The sequence below is a fragment of the Amblyomma americanum genome, chromosome 2, assembly GCF_052857255.1.
Source record: "Amblyomma americanum isolate KBUSLIRL-KWMA chromosome 2, ASM5285725v1, whole genome shotgun sequence".
NCBI lineage: Eukaryota > Metazoa > Arthropoda > Arachnida > Ixodida > Ixodidae > Amblyomma > Amblyomma americanum.
The window spans coordinates 84,055,387-84,074,751 of NC_135498.1; the positions used below are offsets into that span (position 1 = coordinate 84,055,387).

Here is a 19,365-nt window from a genome sequence, read left to right on the forward strand (position 1 = left end):
GCGTGCCGTTTCCACGCTAATATCGTTGCGGCAAAAAAAAATATCAATGACTGAATGCAGAGGAAGGACAGAGGAACGACAGATATGACTCTGTAGTGCTTTGTATTGTCATACTGGCCATTTTGCGCAAAACAATCACTCTTGGATTTTTCTACCATCTGGAAAAACACCGAGGTTTAACGCATTATTACATATGTGCTTTAAGGGCAAAAAATTAGATCAGCAATAGCAATAATTGGTTCAGCCTTAATTAGGCGCCGGCCGTAGACAATTTATCTGTTTTTTAATGAATGTCAGTACTTCATACTCCTTTCACGGCTTGAAGTTTTCAAAACTCCTTACTAGAGAGGCAATATACTGATCCATTTGCTGCCTTCTATCTTCTTCCTAGCGCGATTGACCGCAGGAAACGAAATGTATCTTAAATTTTTCTGCCAACACAGCGCTGCTGTACATATTCAACGTCGTTAAGTGTCAACAACCAATAGACCTAGTTATTAATCATGTAACCATGACACGGTTGTCTGTCGTTCATGCTAAAGAAGCAGTGCAAGTAATTTCTAGGTACACCAAACGCGATTTGTGCCTTTCAAGACCTATCCGCGACCTTTTTCGTACTTAATTTTTAGACATGCGGCCTCAAATTGATGACAAGTTTCCTACATGTATCAAAACACAGCGTCTACCAGATTGCAAATTTAGGGCCAGATGAAAGGCCAAACGACAGATAGATAAGGCTTTCGCCTGAGAACTAATAAGCGCCTATTCGGGCTTTCAAGACGTCTTCTACTACAAATTTTATAGTTCTATCACAGAGCCTGCCAGGAAATCTGAGTTAGTTGATACATAGATTTGCAAAAAATTAACTGTGGTTTAGCTTTGACTAAACCTGGTGAGAAGCAAAAGAATCCTCTGACTCTGCGTCGCTGGTTAGACGCACCGCTTGAGGTACTTTCAGCCGTTTCTTTGCCTAGTAGAACTCTTCTGTCGTTTCTTGATGTGTGTCGTACGTTCCTCTTCTGTCTCTTCCGCACAGCGTTTCTTCCTAGCCTCGCTGAAACGTTGAAACTTCGCTTTCCGGCACGCTATCATGGCAGGGTGTTCGTCTTCGTCCATCGAAAAGCCAGTTTCTACTCTCGCTGCTCGCCATTGGTATACATACACAGATCTATATTGACGTCAAAGATGGTGGCTTCACCTCCGTTGTCAAGCAGGGTATCTACCTCCATGATAGATGTGCTAGTTTACTCAACTTTCTTTTATAAGACGTCACCGTCGCACAGCATCGCAAGTTGTCCCAGTTCAACCTTTGACCTTGACATTCGAGAGATTTGGGAGTGGCCCGCCATCTTGGTATGGCATGTATGCGCCACCACGGTCTACGTGACCATGCTCAATGGCCTATGTGACTTTGCTCCTTGGTTTGACTTCTACAACTTTTCAAGGTCATCAAAGGCACTACCCTCTTCAAACCTGGCGTAGTGAAGCTTTCGCTTCATTTATCTTGACTGCGACCTTGGGTTTGAGTTTGACCTTGACCTTGACTTTCAAGAGGCTTGGGGGTGGCCCACCATAGTGGTTCGGCATATATGCCAAACCACGATGAGTGGCCTAAGTGACTTTGCTCCACAGTTTAACCTCTAAAGCTTTTCAAGGTCACAAACGGAACTACACTACCCTCTTAAAAACCTGGAGTAGTGAAGCTTTCGCTTCAATGACCTTGCTCTTCAAGAGATTTGGGGTTGGCCCACCATCTTGGTTTGCCATGCATGCACCACCATGGCCTACGTGAGTGCCCCACGGCCTTCGTCACTTTGCTTCAAGGTTTAACCTCTAAAACTTTTGAAGGCGATGAACGGTACTACGCTACCCTCTTGAAAACATAGCGTAGTGAAGCTTGTTCAAACTGGAGCAGAATACATATAATGTAAATGTGATGGCTAGAACTACAGTCCACCGTGGCTCAAATTCAAGTTACACTGAAAAAAATCAAGCCAAGATTGTCAATTTATAGGACTACAGCCGAAATTCTATCCTGCTTGTGTTTGGTATTCTGACAGATCCTCACAAATTCAAGTCCAACTTGCGTGATAGGGTTATAGCAGAAACTTTTGAAGGCACCATAGGCTTCCGCTGCACATCAGTCAGTCACATACACAGGCTTGGTAAACCTTCACCGAAACAGCCAATAATTGATTGTTTTCAAGACTCGAGAGAGAACAAGCTGTCTTGATCAATGCTCATAAATTGAAAGGATCAAATATCTCCATCCAAAAATGACTACTGCATTGACACTTTAAGAAGACGCAGATTCCTATGGGACAGTGAAAACGACAAAAAAGGGAAAAAGTTCAGCTAGTTCACGACAAACTGTGCATACATGGCAAGTTGTACACGTGCGACGACAAAACAATGTCTTGCGTTCGCTTATCGAAATGTGATAGTCATCCTTCCCTGACCGAAAGTTAGCTGTTAGAAATCAGTCAGCTACGCCTCCTATCTTTTAACGCTCAAAGTCTGATAAATAGAACAGATGCCTTAGAAGCGCTTCTTCTTTTGTACGATCCGCCCTTAGGTGTCATCATTGAAACTTGGCTGCACGAATCTCTACGGCACGATGAAATTCTGCCACCAGGGTATAAACTTTTTCGGCGTGACAGAGCATCTCGAGGTGTAGGAGTCGCAGTTGTTATAAAAAGCATCCATTGATGTCATTTCCAGTGAAAAAACTTCTGGATGCGAAAGTTTATTATTGAAAGTTATATATTCCGAGTTCATATTTTTTCTTTCTTTGCGCAGCGCACCAGCTCCCAAACGCAGATGACATGTTCATGTCTAATCTAACCAATAATCTTCTTAGGCGGCGTGGTAAAAACGTTATAGTAACTGGATACTTTAACTTTCCTTTGTATGACTAGAGCGATACTAATTATGGAATTTCCCTGCAGAGGGATACGCCTTTAGATGTTATGTTTTCAGTAAACTTGGAGCAAACGGTGCACGAAACCACTCGCGGTAACTCCACTCTGGATCTTTTACTTACTACTGAAATATTTTGGGGAGCTTCCGTGAAAGCTGAAAACCGAATATCAGATCATAAGTTATTCTTATCTCTTACATTGCCGTCTGAACATGCCAAATCACCTGAAACAGTTGCTTTCAGGAAAGATTTCTCTCGGGCAGATGACACCTCGATTTTGACTACTTGGACTTGATTCTTAACATAGGTGAATATGATGCCGAAGGTTTTTGCAATAAGTTTTGTGGTACGGTTAGGTTTTGTATCGACACCTTCGTCCCTTCGAAACAAGTTTGCAAATGAAGCTGTAACTCTTGGATAACTAGAGAAATTTTTCATATCAAGCGCAAAATTAGGAGGCTCAAAGACCATATCAACGCCACTTTTTGCAGACTTAAAACATAGCTGTTGCATAAAGTAAGAGAGCCAAGAAGTGGATATTTCTTCCGTGGCGTTAATGAATTCATTACCAGTGATGTTCAAAAGTTTTGGCGCTTTTTGAAGCAGAGAAATTATGACATTGAGAAAATAAATATTGACGAAGTTTCAACTTCTGACGCTTCGAATATCGCGGAACATTTTAGCACGTATTTACAGACCATTTTTTCAAGACATTAACGATACCGACAGCTGTGTCCGAACTGTACTGAATCAGGAAGTATTACAGACACTCGTGAATGAGTCGTAGCCATGATTCTTAAACTTGATGAGAGCAAATCACCATGACTGGACGAAATACCAAATGCTTTCTTAAAGCGTTACGCCTAACAGATGGCGCCATTTCTGACTAACCTTTTGCGGTTATCACTATATTCAGGTGAAATACCAGCTCATTGGCGCAAGGCACGTGTGGTTCCAGTTTATAAAGAAGGTGAACCGTTTTCTCTCGCGAACTATCGTCCAGTGTCGATCACAAGAATGTGCTGTAATATTCTGGAACATGTTATACCATCAAATATTGAACAACACTTAGAAGACAACCACGTATTATAAGAATTGATCAGAAGTATGCATGAACTTCGATATGTACTCGACGGGAATGGCCAATTATATGTTTTGTTCATAGTCTTTTCCAGAGCCTTTGACCGGGTATCGCATGCTAAACTGCTGCTTAAACAGGAATGTATTGGTGTTCCTGCAAGTAGTGTTAACTTGATAAAAGCCTATCTTACTGACAGGAAACAGTATGTCACCATTAGGAACTGTTCTTCTCGGAGGTTGAATGTTACTTCCGGTGTGCACCACGGAGGTGTCTTCGTTCCACTTCCTTTTTTTATTTTCATTATTAATTTGTTTGATGTTATTCCTACGCAAGTGTCGGCCCGGTTATTGGCCGAGGAATGCGCTGTGTTAGTGTTAAAATAAATTACCTGCACAAAAGATCAAGTAACATTACAGGACACTTTAGCAGCTATTTCCAACTGGTGTGCAAAGTGGAGTACGCAATTAAACATAGACAAAACGGTGCATTTAAGAGTATTAAGGAAGACGCACACATTTACCTTTACATATAAGCTTCAGAACAACAATATTTGAGAGGTTGAGTCTTGTAAATATCTAGGGGCTACGCTCACAAATAAATTAAACTGATCGAAACACATAATAGAAATTTCTGCTACTGCACTTCGCAAACTGTGGTTCTTAAGGCGAAAGCTTAGGTCTGCTGCTGCCAGTGTTAACATCTTGCATGTAACAACTGCGTAAGAACTAAGCGGTAGTGGTATGGCACCCACACAATAAAAAAGATATAGTACAACTTGAGCGTGTGCAAAGGATGGTTCGGTTTGGTTTACGCGTGGTTTAACGTCCCAAAGCGACTCAGGCTTTGAGAGACGCCGTAGTGAAGGACTCCGGAAATTTCGACCGCCTGGGGTTATTTAACTTGCACTGACATCGCAAAGTACACGGGCCTCTATAATTTCGCCTCTAGCGAAATTCGACCGCCGCAGCCGGGATCGAACCCGCGTCTTTCGAGCCAGCAGCCGAGCGCCGTAACCACTCAGCCACCGTGGTGGCTTCGTGCGGAAAGAAAAGCTGTGCGTTTTATTTTTGGAAAATATAGAAGGCATGATTCACCATCTATGCTAATGAAGCAACACAACATGCATAATTTGGCATTCCAAAGGAAGTTCAGTCATCTCACTTTGGTTAATGAATTTCTACAAGGAAACATAAAAATGAAGTTTCCTTCATGCGTCAAAACTCATTGTACCAGGAGGACCAGACACGCATGAACACTCACTGGCCGCGATTTTTGCCCGCACAAACACATTTAAATATAGCTTCTTCCCAGAACTGTGTCCGAAAGGAATGCCTAACCCTCTCATATCTTTTTGTCAGGCAATTCTGCACCCGAATTGGAACGTCACCTCATAATTTTATGATTTCTTATTCATCACTTTTTTGGTTTATTTTACGACGCCTGTCTTTATTTGTTCACAATTAATTGTTGTTTTTATTTGTTCATCTCTGTCAATATTATCTGCATATGCTTGTCATTTCTTACGTTGCATTATGTAAAAATGTTTGAATGTGTTTCTCCTGCTAGGACAATGCATTGTGTGAAGTATTTGAACTAAATAAATAAAATAAAGCAGCCGAAAGACGAGGACTAATAGAGAGTGTACACACCCCGAAACACTAGTTATTAGGCTGTTGAGAGTTCTATATTTGAATACATGATAGAACTGGTGGGACATGATATTTTATAATATAAAGACAAACCTTAGCGTTCACCCATGGCGACGATATAGCCAGCAAGACGAGACCCGCGAATGGGCCAGAACCCGAGGAGGTTAGTGACATGAAGAGCTGCACCACAATAAAACTGATTAGGGCACAGAGAGGCGATATAAGTGCATGCGAGAAAGAGAAACGTATCCTAAATACTGCGTACACACACGTGTGGCGCTTCCAAGTAGTGGCACAAAAATTGCAAAGATGGTCATCAGGGTGCCGCTCGCAAATGCTGAAACGAGAATTTCATTTAGCTACCTCCTTAATCTCAGAAACACCTCATGGAAATAGACACTATGATCGCGGCTTCAAACGCAGCTTGTACATAGTCCTGCTTAAGCTAGGTTGCAATTGTAGACCGGAAATACTAGTTTATTCGGGTTGTCCACGTGTCAATCGTGATAAAAAAAAATGTAATACTTAATCTAAAAATTGTGACTGTAAAAAATCCTGCTGAAGCGGTATTAACAGTGAGAAGCACATTTTTGGTACCCAGCAGTCATATTTTACCTGTTCAACGGATATGTCGAAGATATTTTTAGATACAGCTCACCTTCAACTTTCCTCACTGCAAGCAAGGTAAGCTGTCTCTTCTTTGACGAGATTTAAAGAGCTGCTAAGCAGCGGCACTCGCAATTGTGTAGCCTTTTAGCTGATTCAGTCTATTTTCTTTCCCTCCTAGACTTTCGTTTAAGGGTTTCATGATTCAACACGTCGGCAGCCGGGCATTCTTCTAAATAAAAGGTCGATAACTTGTTCAGTGAGTAAATTCTCGCATATCTCTTTCTTTCCTCCCCCTACCGCATCTCCAGCTGCTTTTTGGACCCCACGTCTTTAATAACTAGTTCGATTACGAACTAATATACTGTCCCTCAAGTATCTAAAACACCTTGCATTGTAACAACTGCTCTCTTCTTATCACTGTAAGACTGAAATGACTCCTCTGAAGAAGGTTGATTGATAAAAAAGCGTGTATTAATCATTGACCGAAATTCTCGTTTCTTGAAATAAAGTGCTTCAGGTTATCCGTACTGCTTCTTAAAACAAACTGACTGTGTTGACTTTGCGCTAAAACTGTGTTATATTAAATGATCACTGTCCGAGACGAGACATGGCATACTGATTACCTAGAAAACGGATGAGAACGACGGCTCGGCGCTCGCTGATCTTGAAAAAAGCTGCGATAATGTCCATGTAAACCGTCGTTGCTTGCGAGTTGACAACAGAGGAAACCGTGCTGCAAAGATTTAGGAAAGAATTTACAGTGCCTCATGCTTTCTTGCAGAACGTCTCACTGTTCACTGTATAAATAATTACAACTCGCCACACATATCATAAAACAATGATTTGATCCAGAGCCTACATTTGTAACATACTGCTATCAAAAGCTTTGTCACGTGGCAGTAATCGCAAAAAAAGGCAAAGTTCTTGTAAAGCAAGATGCGTTCAGTGACGCAAAATCTTACTCTCTATTCGGTAAAAAAACCTCTTTTTTATCATATCTCCATATCTTTGCTTTATAGCGACCAAGATGAAGTTTACTGCGCAAGGGCATCTGTCGCCGAATAGCGCCGTGGTACCACGTGTGGGGCGAAAGACCCACTTCCGAAGAATTTCATTCTTATCAAGCCGAGAACCAGGCCAAGGGCAGCTTCTACCCGCTATATCACCAGTGGCTACCTGATGGTACTGGTGATCGAAGCTCGCACCTCCCACGTGCGAGGGGGATGCTCAGACCACAAGGCCACCGCTTATGCATGTTGGCTTAGCTATAGTCTCAACTCTCACGCGCATCGTCCTAAGCTTAACTGGGAAGAAATGCGTAGTAGCGCCGCACCTTGTGGAAGCGCCGACAAGTCCAGCCAAGAACAGTCCCCGCAACATGGTGACGTCAGCAAGGCTCTCCCTCAGATAATAAGGAACGATCTAAAACATAAAACGTCAACCTTTAATTCTAACCCTTCGTCGTAAATTAAAATTAAGCGATAAGACATATTTCCAGCTCAGTGACGTCCCAGACAGTTGCGGTTAGACCCGCTTTTGCAGCAAGATTTGCTTCGAGAAAGGAAATATCGTCTGCAAAAGGTTTATGAAGATGGAGCGAAACGAGCGCCCACAGCCCATCGAGCAACAATCTATTGAGGTAACTGCCGAGGTTATGGGGCTGTTGGAAGCAAGCCGCCACAACAAGGCTCCAGGCTAAGTCGCTTTTGGAGCAAATATGCATGCTATGGGAGGTCTGCTGCAATACTGTTTTTCTGCTACAATGTATCATGTTTTTGCTCCGCTCGTGTAAAAGTGGTTAGGTCTATCGGCGGCGCGGAAATGCTCTTCATCTGTGCGATAACACAAACGACGGAACGCAATAACAACAGTAGGAAAAAATTTGCAATATCTAACTTTTGTAATTCTTTACAAGAACAATTCACAATTTTTTCTTCTCTCTCGTTTCAAGGTTGCAGACCCTATTAGAAAATTTTTTTTCAGAGCAATATATCTCGTCAAATTTATATTCTCACCGGGTTTCGTTTTACGAAATCTCATTTTGTGCCTGACAACTCAAAACAATAGGGCCTCAAGCTTCAGTACCGCAGTTTTAGTTATAGTTAGACCTGAAAACGAGGTTCCTTAGGTCGACACCGCTCTGAAGATAAATACGATGAGATTGCATTTCATATAAAGACATAACTGACTCTCACTACTTAGTTCGAACGCCTCGCACTAATTATGAATTTCCAGTTATCAACTGGAAAACCTCCTCTACTCACTTACTATACGTTTGTAATTGTGTGTTTTTCTCAAGGCACTATAATAATGGGACCATCTCATCGCCTTTAATAAGAGCAGTATCATTTACTACTGAAAATTTTCCCATACTGGGAAACTGATCCAAATACAGATACTCGTGGTAGCGGGAAAAAAGAAAGGACACCTATCCGTGGAATGCGAAATTATTATTCAAATCTCTTAACCAGCTCATCGTTGTGCTGGCGGAAATAGTGTATTAAATTTATCGCAATAGGAGTGGGAAACCAGTACTCCCGTAACCTTTCCCCGTCGAATAGAAATCTCATGTTCGTTGAGGTGGCGCTTCTAGCCCAAACTTGGAGTTTCCACCCTACACCACCATCCACTAATAGCACCTACAACCTGCCCATTGCCTACACTAGACAGGGGGCTGCCCGCCCTCTCAGTACCAACCTCGATCCTTAACCGCGCGACTCCACTAACTTCATTCTCCACAAGCGCCGCTCATCAACCAGCCAATCGACTCTACCCTCCCGAAACTGCATCCACCACATCCCTCCACCATCCACACGGACTCTATAACAACAAGCCCAACCAGCACAGGCGAGAAAAACGGACGGGAAAAGTGAATTCAAAGATGCAGTAGGAGAGGCACTGCCCTTCAGAAGCACCTCTACTTAGCATCCTCCCCACATTGTTGGTAGGGAGCTGCCGACCCAGCCACCGCCAGCCTCGACCCACCTTTACCACACAGATAACTTCTGTCGCCCGTGTGTAGCCTCAGCTAAGATTAAAAGCTCGAAGTGAAGTAGAAGCATCAAGGTGATCATCGAGGGTTAAATCGAACTGCTCTCGCGGATTTGTCGGTTGAGATCCCTGATTGCCTCGCAACCTTTCTATGGTTCGCCAAAAACGAATGGGCGCGAAGAAAATGCATAGGCCAAATGGACAGCAGGCATAAGCAGGCTCTTCAATAATTTGCCAAGAGTATCCTTTTATCGGCTGTGTAAAGCAGCATGATACATGGCGACGGAGCTTGTTTACACTTGCCTGCCATTTTGAGAATCAAATTAATGCTATTGAGGCTCAGCTTTTCTTGCTCATCAACAAGTTTGAGATTTATTTCTGCAGTTTCCATTGCCTCTAATATGGAGTAGTGTTCCTATTAGAGATGTTTTTGCAGCCGTTGCTAGGTTTCGCGTCATCGTCGAAGTACCAGTAGCAGTAGTAATGTGTCGTAGTCACCGGCGTAGTCTAGAGCGCGTTGCCATGGGAACCACCCGGAGGGTGGTTACTGCGGAAGGAGGAGGCTATAGCGATAGCGTTGAAAGGCGTAACCGGAGGGTGGTTACCGCAGGAGCCGCCGGGGAGATGGTCGCCACGGAAGGGGCAGGGTGTGACGAGAGCGGGGAATTCAAATCAGAATGGTCCCGTTGAAAGAAAGAGGATATGTCGTAAGCGCAAGTAGGCGCTCGTGGTTGGTTGCCACGGGAAGCACCGGGATGGTAGTTACTCTGGATGGAGGAGAAGCATATGGCGAAAGTGTTACAGGTCATAACGGGTTGGTAGTTGCCACGGGAACCCCTCGGTGGAAAGTTCAAATGAATGGGGGACGAGGGTTACTTCGGAAGTAGGGGGGTATGGCGACGGCGTAGGAAGACCTAAACCGTGGGTGGTTACCGTCGAAGGAGTAGTATGTGGAATGGTATGGTGAAAGCATAGGAAAGCTTAACGGGAGGCTGGTTAACGTCGAAGGAGGAATGTATGCTGATAGCGTGAGTGCACGTCGAGGGCGGTCGTCAAGGGGAAGAGCCCTGATGGTAGTTACCTTGGAATATGAAGAGGCAAGTATAACTATTAAAGGAGGCGGGTTTGACTAGAGCATATGAATGGGTAGCGGGAGGTGTGTATCGCGGGAGCCTTCCGGAAGGTGGTTAATGCGGAAGCAGAAGGGAGAGAATGACGAGAACTGAGCAATGTAGCACGGTCCATCTGGAATGGCTGGTGCGAAACGCACCACCAGAGGGGAGGGTAACATGTGGCCCCATGATAGAGGGTAACGTGTAAGAGGGTAACTTGTGGAGTGTAACATGTGGCGGACAGGAGAGAAAAGATAATTCTAAAACAATCACACGGGGAAAGCTTGAGAGTGGTCTGAACTATACAAATATGGATTTGCTCTTGTATTCGCCTCCCTAACATGTAAAATATAAATACCTTAAAAGCTGTCAGTTAATTTCGCGTTAGACAGTGGTAAGCATCCTGTAAACTTTTATCAATGAAACTCATATATTTTATTTCAGGGCGTCTCGGCGCAGAATATCACCAGTGAGGCAATATGGAAAGTTGGATTCACCGGTGATATTGCAGGGGGTAGACGACGGGTCAAAATGGGCTAAGATGGGCGGAGAGGTTAGCAACTGAACAAGGGAGGAAAATAAGTTTTCTTGAGCAGGGCCCAGATAAAGGGGGTGTCGTTCTTAAGAAGGTCGGTGAGGGGGCGAGCAATGCCGGCGAAATCTTTGATAAAACGTCCAAAATACGAGCACAAGCCGACAAAGCTGCGCACATCTTTCGACGACCTAGGAAGAGGAAACTCCTTCACGGCTTGAATTTTGACTGGATCTGGGCGTACACCAGAAGCATCAACTAGGTGTCCGAGTATAGTGAGTTGGCGGCGACCGAATTTGCATTTCGATGAGTTCAGCTGGAGTCCGGCGTTACGAAACTGTCAAAATACTGGAGAGGCGTTCGAGGTGCGTGGCAAAAGTAGGCGAGAAAACCACAACATCGTCTAGGTAGCAGAGGCAGGTAGACCACTTAAAGCCGCGAAGAAGGGAGTCCATCATTCGTTCAAAGGTATCCGGCGCGTTACAGAGTCCGAATGGCATGACTTTAAATTGGTATAAGCCATCAGGCGTCAAGAAGGCGGTCTTTTCACGGTCCTTTTCATCTACGGCAATTTGCCAGTACCCCGATCGAAAATCAATTGAAGAGAAATATTTGGCGCCGTGGAGGCAATCTAATGCATCATCGATCCTCGGGAGAGGATATACGTCTTTTTTTGTGATGCGGTTTAGGTGCCGGTAATCAACGCAGAAGCGCCAGCTGATGTCCTTTTTTTTACCAGGACAACTGGAGAAGCCCAAGGGCTTGATGAGGGCTCGATGATGTCTTTTGCGAGCATCTTATCGACCTCTTGATTTATGACGGTGCGTTCAGCGCTGGACACGCTGTACGGACGTCTGTGGAGAGGAGCGGCATCACCGGTGTTTATCCGATGCGTCACCACAGAGGTATGAGTCAAAACACGGGCATCAAAGTCCAAGATGTCGCGAAAAGATGATGAGAGGCACCTAAGATAGTGAGCTTGCATCGCTGGTAGGTCAGAACAGATCATGTCGGCGCAGTCATACGTTGGTTTCTCTGGTGATGTTGCCGCAGGCAACAGGCATTGATGAGTGGAAGGTAAGCAGCTGTCCACCACTGATATGACACATTCGGCAGCAGGGCACAGCGTGGCGAGTGAGATGCCTTGCGGGAGCGGTTGGATAGATGAGCCAAAGTTCAGAACCGGAAGGTACGCACGGTTTGCGGACATTGTAAAGACAGTGTGCGCAAGCGCAATACTTCGCGTGAGGGCAACGTCAAGGTCCGGAGTGACTACGTAGGGGCCATCAGGGACAGGGGGAACAGATGAGAAAGAAATGTAAGTTGCGGCTTGAGGCGGTAGACGGACAAAGTCGACAGCACAAAGACAAGGTACAACTGGGGACGGCGACTCAGCAGAAAGAGGAAGGTCAAGCTGGACAACACTGGTGGCGCAGTTGATGAGGGCTGAATGCTCAGACAGGACGTCGAGGCCAAGAATGACGTCATGAGGGCACTGGTCCAGAACAGAATAGAACGGATGTATGGCGGCCGGATATGGTCACACGGGCTGTGCATAGTCCAACCACAGGAGGCGTTCCGCCGTCGGCAACGCGGAGAACGGCTGTGGGTGCAGGGATCAGTACCTTTCTGAGGTGGAACTCATGACGGACACGTGCGCGCCCGTGTCGATCAGGGCTCTCACAGGGACTCCATCGACATGAATAGCGAGCAAATTTTGGTGTGCGCGAAGGGCTAAGCGAGGATTTTGGGACTGGGGCTGTACTGCAGCATCACCTCCAGACACTGCAGCGTCTAGTTTTCCGCTTGAGAGCGTCCGTAGGGGCCAGGAAAGGAGCGACGGCGTAGGGGCGAACGAGACTGCCGACGCAGGGGGGACGGGGTGCGGCTGGAGCGGTAAATCTGGCCGTCAACGGCAGCACTCACTCTGCTGGGCTGGAGGGGGCGTGAAGTGGCGGGGCTGGTAATCGTTGCGGTGAGAGCTTAGATGACTGTATGTGCTACGACGAGACCCATAATTGCGACAGTGACGGGAGATGTGGCCAATGCGGTGGCAGAGGAAACAAATGGGTCTGTCGTCGGGTGTGCGCCAGTCGTTAGGGTTACGGCGACGTGGAGCGAAGTAGGAAGGTCGTTTAGGAGCAATCGCAGTAATGTCGGGTGGTGATGAAGGACGCACATGGCTGACGGGCTGGAGACCAAGGTTTGCAAGCTCTTGACGGACGACGGCTTGTACCATCGAGATGGTGGGCAAGTGCTTGTCGCCATCACGTAGAGGCAGGGAGGCAGGGGACATAGCTTCGAGTTCGCGTCGAATGATGCGGGTCACAGCAGGTCTTCACATGAGGAAGTCGCCGCCGTGTTGGGGAGGCGTGTGTACGGCTGACTAATACGTCTGCTTTTAGCTTCCTCGAAGCGCCCACATTCCTTAATAATGCCGTCGACTGTAGTGCAGTTCTTGCAGACGAGCAGGTTGAAGGCGTCGTCGGCGATCCCCTTCAACACTTGACCCACTTTGTCAGATTCGGGCATGTTATTGTCAACTTTGTGGGAGAGGGCCAACACGTCCTGAATGTAGGAAACATATTCTTTCCCCCAACAATATTTTTCAGTTGCCTTTTTATTTCATTCGAGACAGGGAAAGTGGCTCTGGCAGTTGGTTGATAACTACGGATGCATAAGCAGTGATCAAGATGTAAGAAAAGACGTTGGAAATGTCGGAGAGCACTTGTTTAGAGCCGCTTATATTTAACCCAATGTTGCATTGAATATGAAAAAATAACAAATAAAAAATGGGTGGCGGTTTAGCATTGCTAAGCACGAAAGATTGCGCGAAAGTAGAGTTTTTTGCAGGTGGAGAGCACCACGACGTACCCGACAGCGTGATTGAACTGTCCGCTCACCCCGGGAGCCAGTTATGCGCCTATTTAAGTTTTTCATCGTCAGTGCCAGTTTCCCCAATGCTCGCCGGTGGCTCATCGTCCAGTGCCACTTTTCTGCAGCAATGTTGTCAATGCCGACGCTTTTTTATCTAGGTCCGTGTTTCTGCCACGGCGTTGTGCACGGCAACGCATGCAGCGCACATTCTTCCGTCACTACCGCCACATAGCTCAAAGCACAAATATTAGTTTGATAATAGTACTAGTTCATGAAGAATGTGATGTACAATGCACAGCGCGAGAGAGTGTTGCAATTTAACGTTAGTCGTGATCGGCTGCGGCCCAGTCCTCTCGTGCAGTCGCCAGAGAAGCTGACTGGTTGGCCCGCCGCAGGTTCGAATACTTGTCGCGACAAAATTCATTTTGTTTGTATTTATGATTTAGAAAAGGTCGCCCTCGAGGTCAGGCACCACACTAACTATATATCCTTTAGGATATACCTTTCACATGGGTGCCAAGGGTTGTAGATTGGCAAGTGTGTAGCCGTAAATGCAGCTACTGTGAGCACAGCGGAGTTTATGTGAATGCCAAGAATAGTGGCCCCCAATGAGTGAATGAAATTTCAAGGCATCTCTTAGATGTTCATAAAAAATTAAGGGCTTAATTAAAATATCAAACGTGTTCAAGCGACGTAATGTTTTAGCCAGTCCAATGCTACTATTGCATTCACACGGTTATCTGAACTTCGTGAAGGAAATTCCTGGGAGTTGTGCAGCATAGAATAATAAACCACCTTTCCATCGACAAGCCTTGCAACTACTCATCGAAATGCCAGCGCCAAAATGAATAAAACTAGCTACCTGGTCGTAACTCTTGATGGCACCGTACAGAAGCGGGTCACAGTCTCTGTACCAATATATGATTGCAACGGCGGCGACGGCACCGACCGCAAAGAAGGTTACCATGAAGAGCGTGCCTGCGATAGAAATCCTGAAACAAGCCGAGATATAAACACTCAGGTCTGTTTATTAGAATGAAATAACAAGATAATGTAGCATATGCTTGCCATTTTGCTTCGTCCAGTGTCCTAGCAGCCATGAATCTTTGTACTGCCATCTGGTCAAATGCCATACGCACAAGAGCGTACGGTGTGCTGGTCGCCAATACTGTCCAAACGTTATCGTCATTGGTCACATCGAACCCTCGCCTGTGAAATCCAAGGCAAAGCAGGTAGGCTGCTGCGTTATTCAGTTTAGTTGGGTGATCCTTTTTTGGTACCTGTTACATTGTAGCCTTACTACTGACGCTTAGGAACAATTTTAACGTTCCAAAAATGTGCAACTTCTTGAGTGTGAGCCATTTGCACTTGTGTGCTCAGCCAGCAGTATGTTGTAACTAAAGCGATAAATAAGTAAATTCCTGCGAATTTGTTACTTGAAAATGAAGGGTGAAAATGGAGAGAAGGTAGCAGGTGTATTGTTATCGTTATCTCAAGCCGAAACTGTATCACTTTTTTCAGGTTAAAGAAAACATAGTATTATATTTGCTTACCCTTGCTCTAGTGCTTACCCGAGAAAATATTTGGTGACATTAAAATCAGCCATGGGCCTAAGGGGCGGCGTCACACGACTCGAGTCGTAGACAACCTTGGCTATGATACTGATGGGTGATGCCAGCATCACGACTGCTTGAATGCAGTCCGCCCATACCACGCTGCGGAGTCCTCCCTTTAGAAAAAAAAACAAAATGTTGAAATGAAAACAAATAACTCGGAACAATGAAGTTCGCGGCATCAAATATGGCCTACATTTTCCAGAAACGTTTACTAGTGGATCTATGGGAACAACACTTGCCAAGCTTCAGGGACATATTTCGAGAAATAAATATAATTACGGGAACAAAATCAAAGCAACGAATCCTAAAGAGCAGGTTAGGTAACGGTGCCTGCTTCCTTAATTATGTCTTGTCGCTGATTTTGGGCCTCAGGTTTATATTTTAAATTTCTTGCGTTTTATCATAAATTCTGCGTGCGATAAATTGTGATACAAGGCGCTACATTACTGTTAACGTAGCCCCTTGTATCACAAGTTAACATGCAAAACTAACTAGCCCGGCAACAAAGCTTACTGTTGTGTATAAAAACGTAATAAAAACGACTCCTACAAATTGGTCAAAAGAAAGGCTACACTAATATTCTTGATCAGCAGCAATTCCTATTTCCGCTTTCGTAAAGGTTTTAATGGATGCAGTATAAAACGCTGCGTGAGACAAAGTGATGGGAATTTTCCTTCATTTTTTCTGGCAATGAGCAGTGCGGATTATCGCATGTTATGTACGCTCCTGTGTCACAGGCGCAAGGAAGGTGGCGAGAAGAGGTCTTTGTTATGCAGGGGACGTAATCTAGCAGATGACATTCCGTATGGCGCTTACACGTTACACAATGTAATACAAAGAAAAGAACTGCGGAGCACTCGGCCTCGCAAGAGATGAAGCCGCTGCTCGTGGTACCGTTCGTTAGGTTGATCTGAAAGGATCGCCGGCTCTCCGGGCCTAATCGCTAAGCGTCGCGGTCTCTGGGTTGCAATTTCTTTCACAAAAGATAGCCGAATGCGTTAGCCCACGTGGCAGGGTGAAAGCTATACAAGTGTGTGATTAATGCTAGTTTACTCACTCTTGCAACTAATCGCTGAGCGGCCTTACCACGCGGGAGGCACGAAACACTGATCGCGATTGTCGAAAAAAATTGTAAGCTAAGAAACAAAAAACTCAGCGTTTCAACATAACGTGTGTTTACCCCAGGTACCCGCTACATTATCTCTCCTGGTTTTCACTTGCGAAGGTTCAGCTTTTGAACGCACTAATTTTTTTTATCGTTAGATAAAGAAATTTGGGTTGTCGCTCCTAATCTGTGAGCGCAGATATTAGGGACCATCTGGACATTCGTTTGCAAGTTATCAGACAATGGAAGTTTATATCAAAGTAAGGATGCACTACAGCAAACCTGACGATCACCTACGTCATCAACGCCATTTACTGGGCGTAAAATACTATGGTTACAGAGGGCAATGTCAGGTTAAAGTGCGCAAAAATTGCGTACAAACTAAATCAAGTTAGCTTCATGTTATACTAGGAATTAAATTGTATTGCTCGGCGAGTTGATGATAGAACATTTTGACAAAAACAGTACAGAAAGACGAGACAAACCCGCCGCGGTGGCTCAGTGGTTAGGGCGCTCGAATACTGATCCGGAGTTCCCGGGTTCGAACCCGACCGCGGCGGCTGCGTTTTTATGGAGGAAAAACGCTAAGGCGCCCGTGTGCTGTGCGATGTCAGTGCACGTTAAAGATCCCCAGGTGGTCGAATTTATTCCGGAGCCCTCCACTACAGGACCTCATTCTTCCTTTCTTCTTTCACTCCCTCCTTTATCCCTTCTCTTACGGCGCAGTTCAGGTGTCCAACGATATATGAGACAGATACTGCGCCATTTCCTTTCCCCCCAAAACCAATTATTATTAAAGACGAGACGAAGGTGCAGCAGTCGCACACGACCACTGACAAGCAACTGATTGTATTTATTCCCTTCTTCCGCCATCTGTGCGCCTGTGTAATTATAAGCTCACGCATTAAGTACAATCAAATGCTAGTCAGCGCTCGTGTGTGTCTAGTCCTTCTTCGTCTCGTCTTTTTGTGCTGTTTTTTGTCGAAATGTTGTACTAGCTTTTCACTTCAATATGAATAACGTGTACTGAGCAGGTTCTCCTTTAAATATTTGTGTGTTTGGGCTTTTATAGTTTATTGCATACACTAAAACAGTCAGCATTTAGTACAATTATGCTAACTGTGAATTCTTACAACAAGAATCATTAGGGGAACCTTTCATTCGTCTGTGGAAGTAACTTTCCCTGAGGTAAAACAGGAACACAGCGGCTTTCTTCTGCGAACCTATGTATTACATGCAAATATGCAGCATAAGGCGACACACTTACCAAGGCAGTGTACGTCGTGCCAGCTAGGCCAATGACAATGTTTGTGTACACCAGTGGCAGTGAAAACACTGAAAATACATTGAAAGGCATTAATTATGTTCCTAAGTTAAACATTCCCGAGGATGGAAGTCCAACCCTTGCGGTCATTTTCAGCGATACTCCATGAATTACCTTCACGCATGAGAAAATCTACAGGCTTACAATTTCGCATGTTGAGATCTGGATATTTTTTACACCATCGCGTTTAGTAATAGTGTCTCATAGTGTGAGAATTTTGTTTTCATTTTCAGGGTCCGTGTCTGTAAAATTATTTCTAAATTACGATGGGCAGCTACATCAGTAGACATACCCTTTTGCCCCAATTAACTTTTTGCCGCTTTATTTCCACTTATTGTTGATTGTTGCAAAGACTCGTTTTACAAATGCATGACTTATAAGTAACGTCAGTAATGGTTTACCGCCGAAGACACTAATGTCGTGTTTTCAATTCGCCTCAAGGAATGTGCCGTGAAAATCAGTGCTAGCAGAGGCCTGACCTTTTGCAATGCATGCGCAATTTTAAAATTATTACTACAGGGATAGGAACTACACCATACATTCACAGCTTCTAGGGCACTCTTAGCACTAAAGCACATCTGTATTTGCATGGTGTTGAATCATTTGCATCGCTCTGTGGTGTTGGATATTATCTGGTAACTTTCGAGCCTACTAAGGAGCGTTTACAGCGTCACATGTTGTCGGGAATTCACAATCCCATTCCTTTTCTTTTTCTGCTTGTTAGTTCGCTTATTCATTCCTTAGTAGGCTCCTTAGTAGATCCTCTTTAAAGAGAGGAATGAGTAAGGGAAATTACAGCAGTAAAAATAAAAGAAATGGGATTGTGAATTCCCGACAATATGTGAGGCTGTAAACGCTCTTCCATGAAAATATTTATGCTGATGTCGTTTCTTCTGGGAAATAGGTGCAACGTTTAAACCGTGTTTGTATAATGTTGTACGGAATGAATATTATCGATTCAAAGTTATGCTTGCTGCAGAGCGTGCTAGCTAGCTGTCTAGAAACGTTTATTGTCGCAGGAGTTGTCTTTTAATATAACGGCATTACCAACAGTTTTTAATACGGTCGCTGTATGAGCATTCTTTGGGGAACAGAAAGCACCGTGTTTCCAGAATGTGGCGCGCCATTTCATTTTTTAGGGGTGGTCCTAATATGTGTATGTCTTAAATAACGTCCGTCATCAATCATCAAGGCACCCACTTCCAAAACCGAAAAGAACGCCGTGAAGCTTTGTGCTTATTTGCTGTCACCCTAGGGTCTCGAATCTGTGAATAGGTTAAACGAATTCTGGAGGAGAGTGGCATTATTATTGAAATGTGTAGTACACATGTACTTTCCTTGTAACTCATTCGAGATCTTCGCGTTAGACACACAATCAGAACAACGCTGTAACATACTTGTTGAAACTGCAACTGCAGCACTGTAGATTCCCACAGCACCTAGAGTTTGCTGAAATAACGCAGATATTGAACAAGTGAGCTCTTAACCAACCATCATTTCTGCAAAATACAAAATGAACTCCAGGATTTCATTTTGATACATAGTCTCC

At 44.7% G+C, this 19,365-nt stretch overlaps 1 protein-coding gene across 1 annotated transcript in view; it reads right to left on the reverse strand.

Moving 5' to 3' along the window:
* Positions 1 to 2,296: 2,296 nt before the first annotated feature.
* Positions 2,297 to 19,365, reverse strand: part of LOC144119848 (sodium-coupled monocarboxylate transporter 2-like) — a 34,342-nt gene continuing 17,273 nt past the window's right edge. Inside the window, exons 4-13 of the mRNA XM_077652370.1 lie at positions 19,214 to 19,265; positions 17,760 to 17,827; positions 15,343 to 15,500; positions 14,840 to 14,980; positions 14,634 to 14,763; positions 7,593 to 7,681; positions 6,883 to 6,992; positions 5,920 to 5,987; positions 5,744 to 5,830; positions 2,297 to 2,314 (exon numbers count right to left, since the gene is read on the reverse strand). Coding sequence (XP_077508496.1) covers positions 2,297 to 2,314; positions 5,744 to 5,830; positions 5,920 to 5,987; positions 6,883 to 6,992; positions 7,593 to 7,681; positions 14,634 to 14,763; positions 14,840 to 14,980; positions 15,343 to 15,500; positions 17,760 to 17,827; positions 19,214 to 19,265 — 921 coding nt within the window. The remainder of the gene's footprint in view (positions 2,315 to 5,743; positions 5,831 to 5,919; positions 5,988 to 6,882; positions 6,993 to 7,592; positions 7,682 to 14,633; positions 14,764 to 14,839; positions 14,981 to 15,342; positions 15,501 to 17,759; positions 17,828 to 19,213; positions 19,266 to 19,365) is intronic.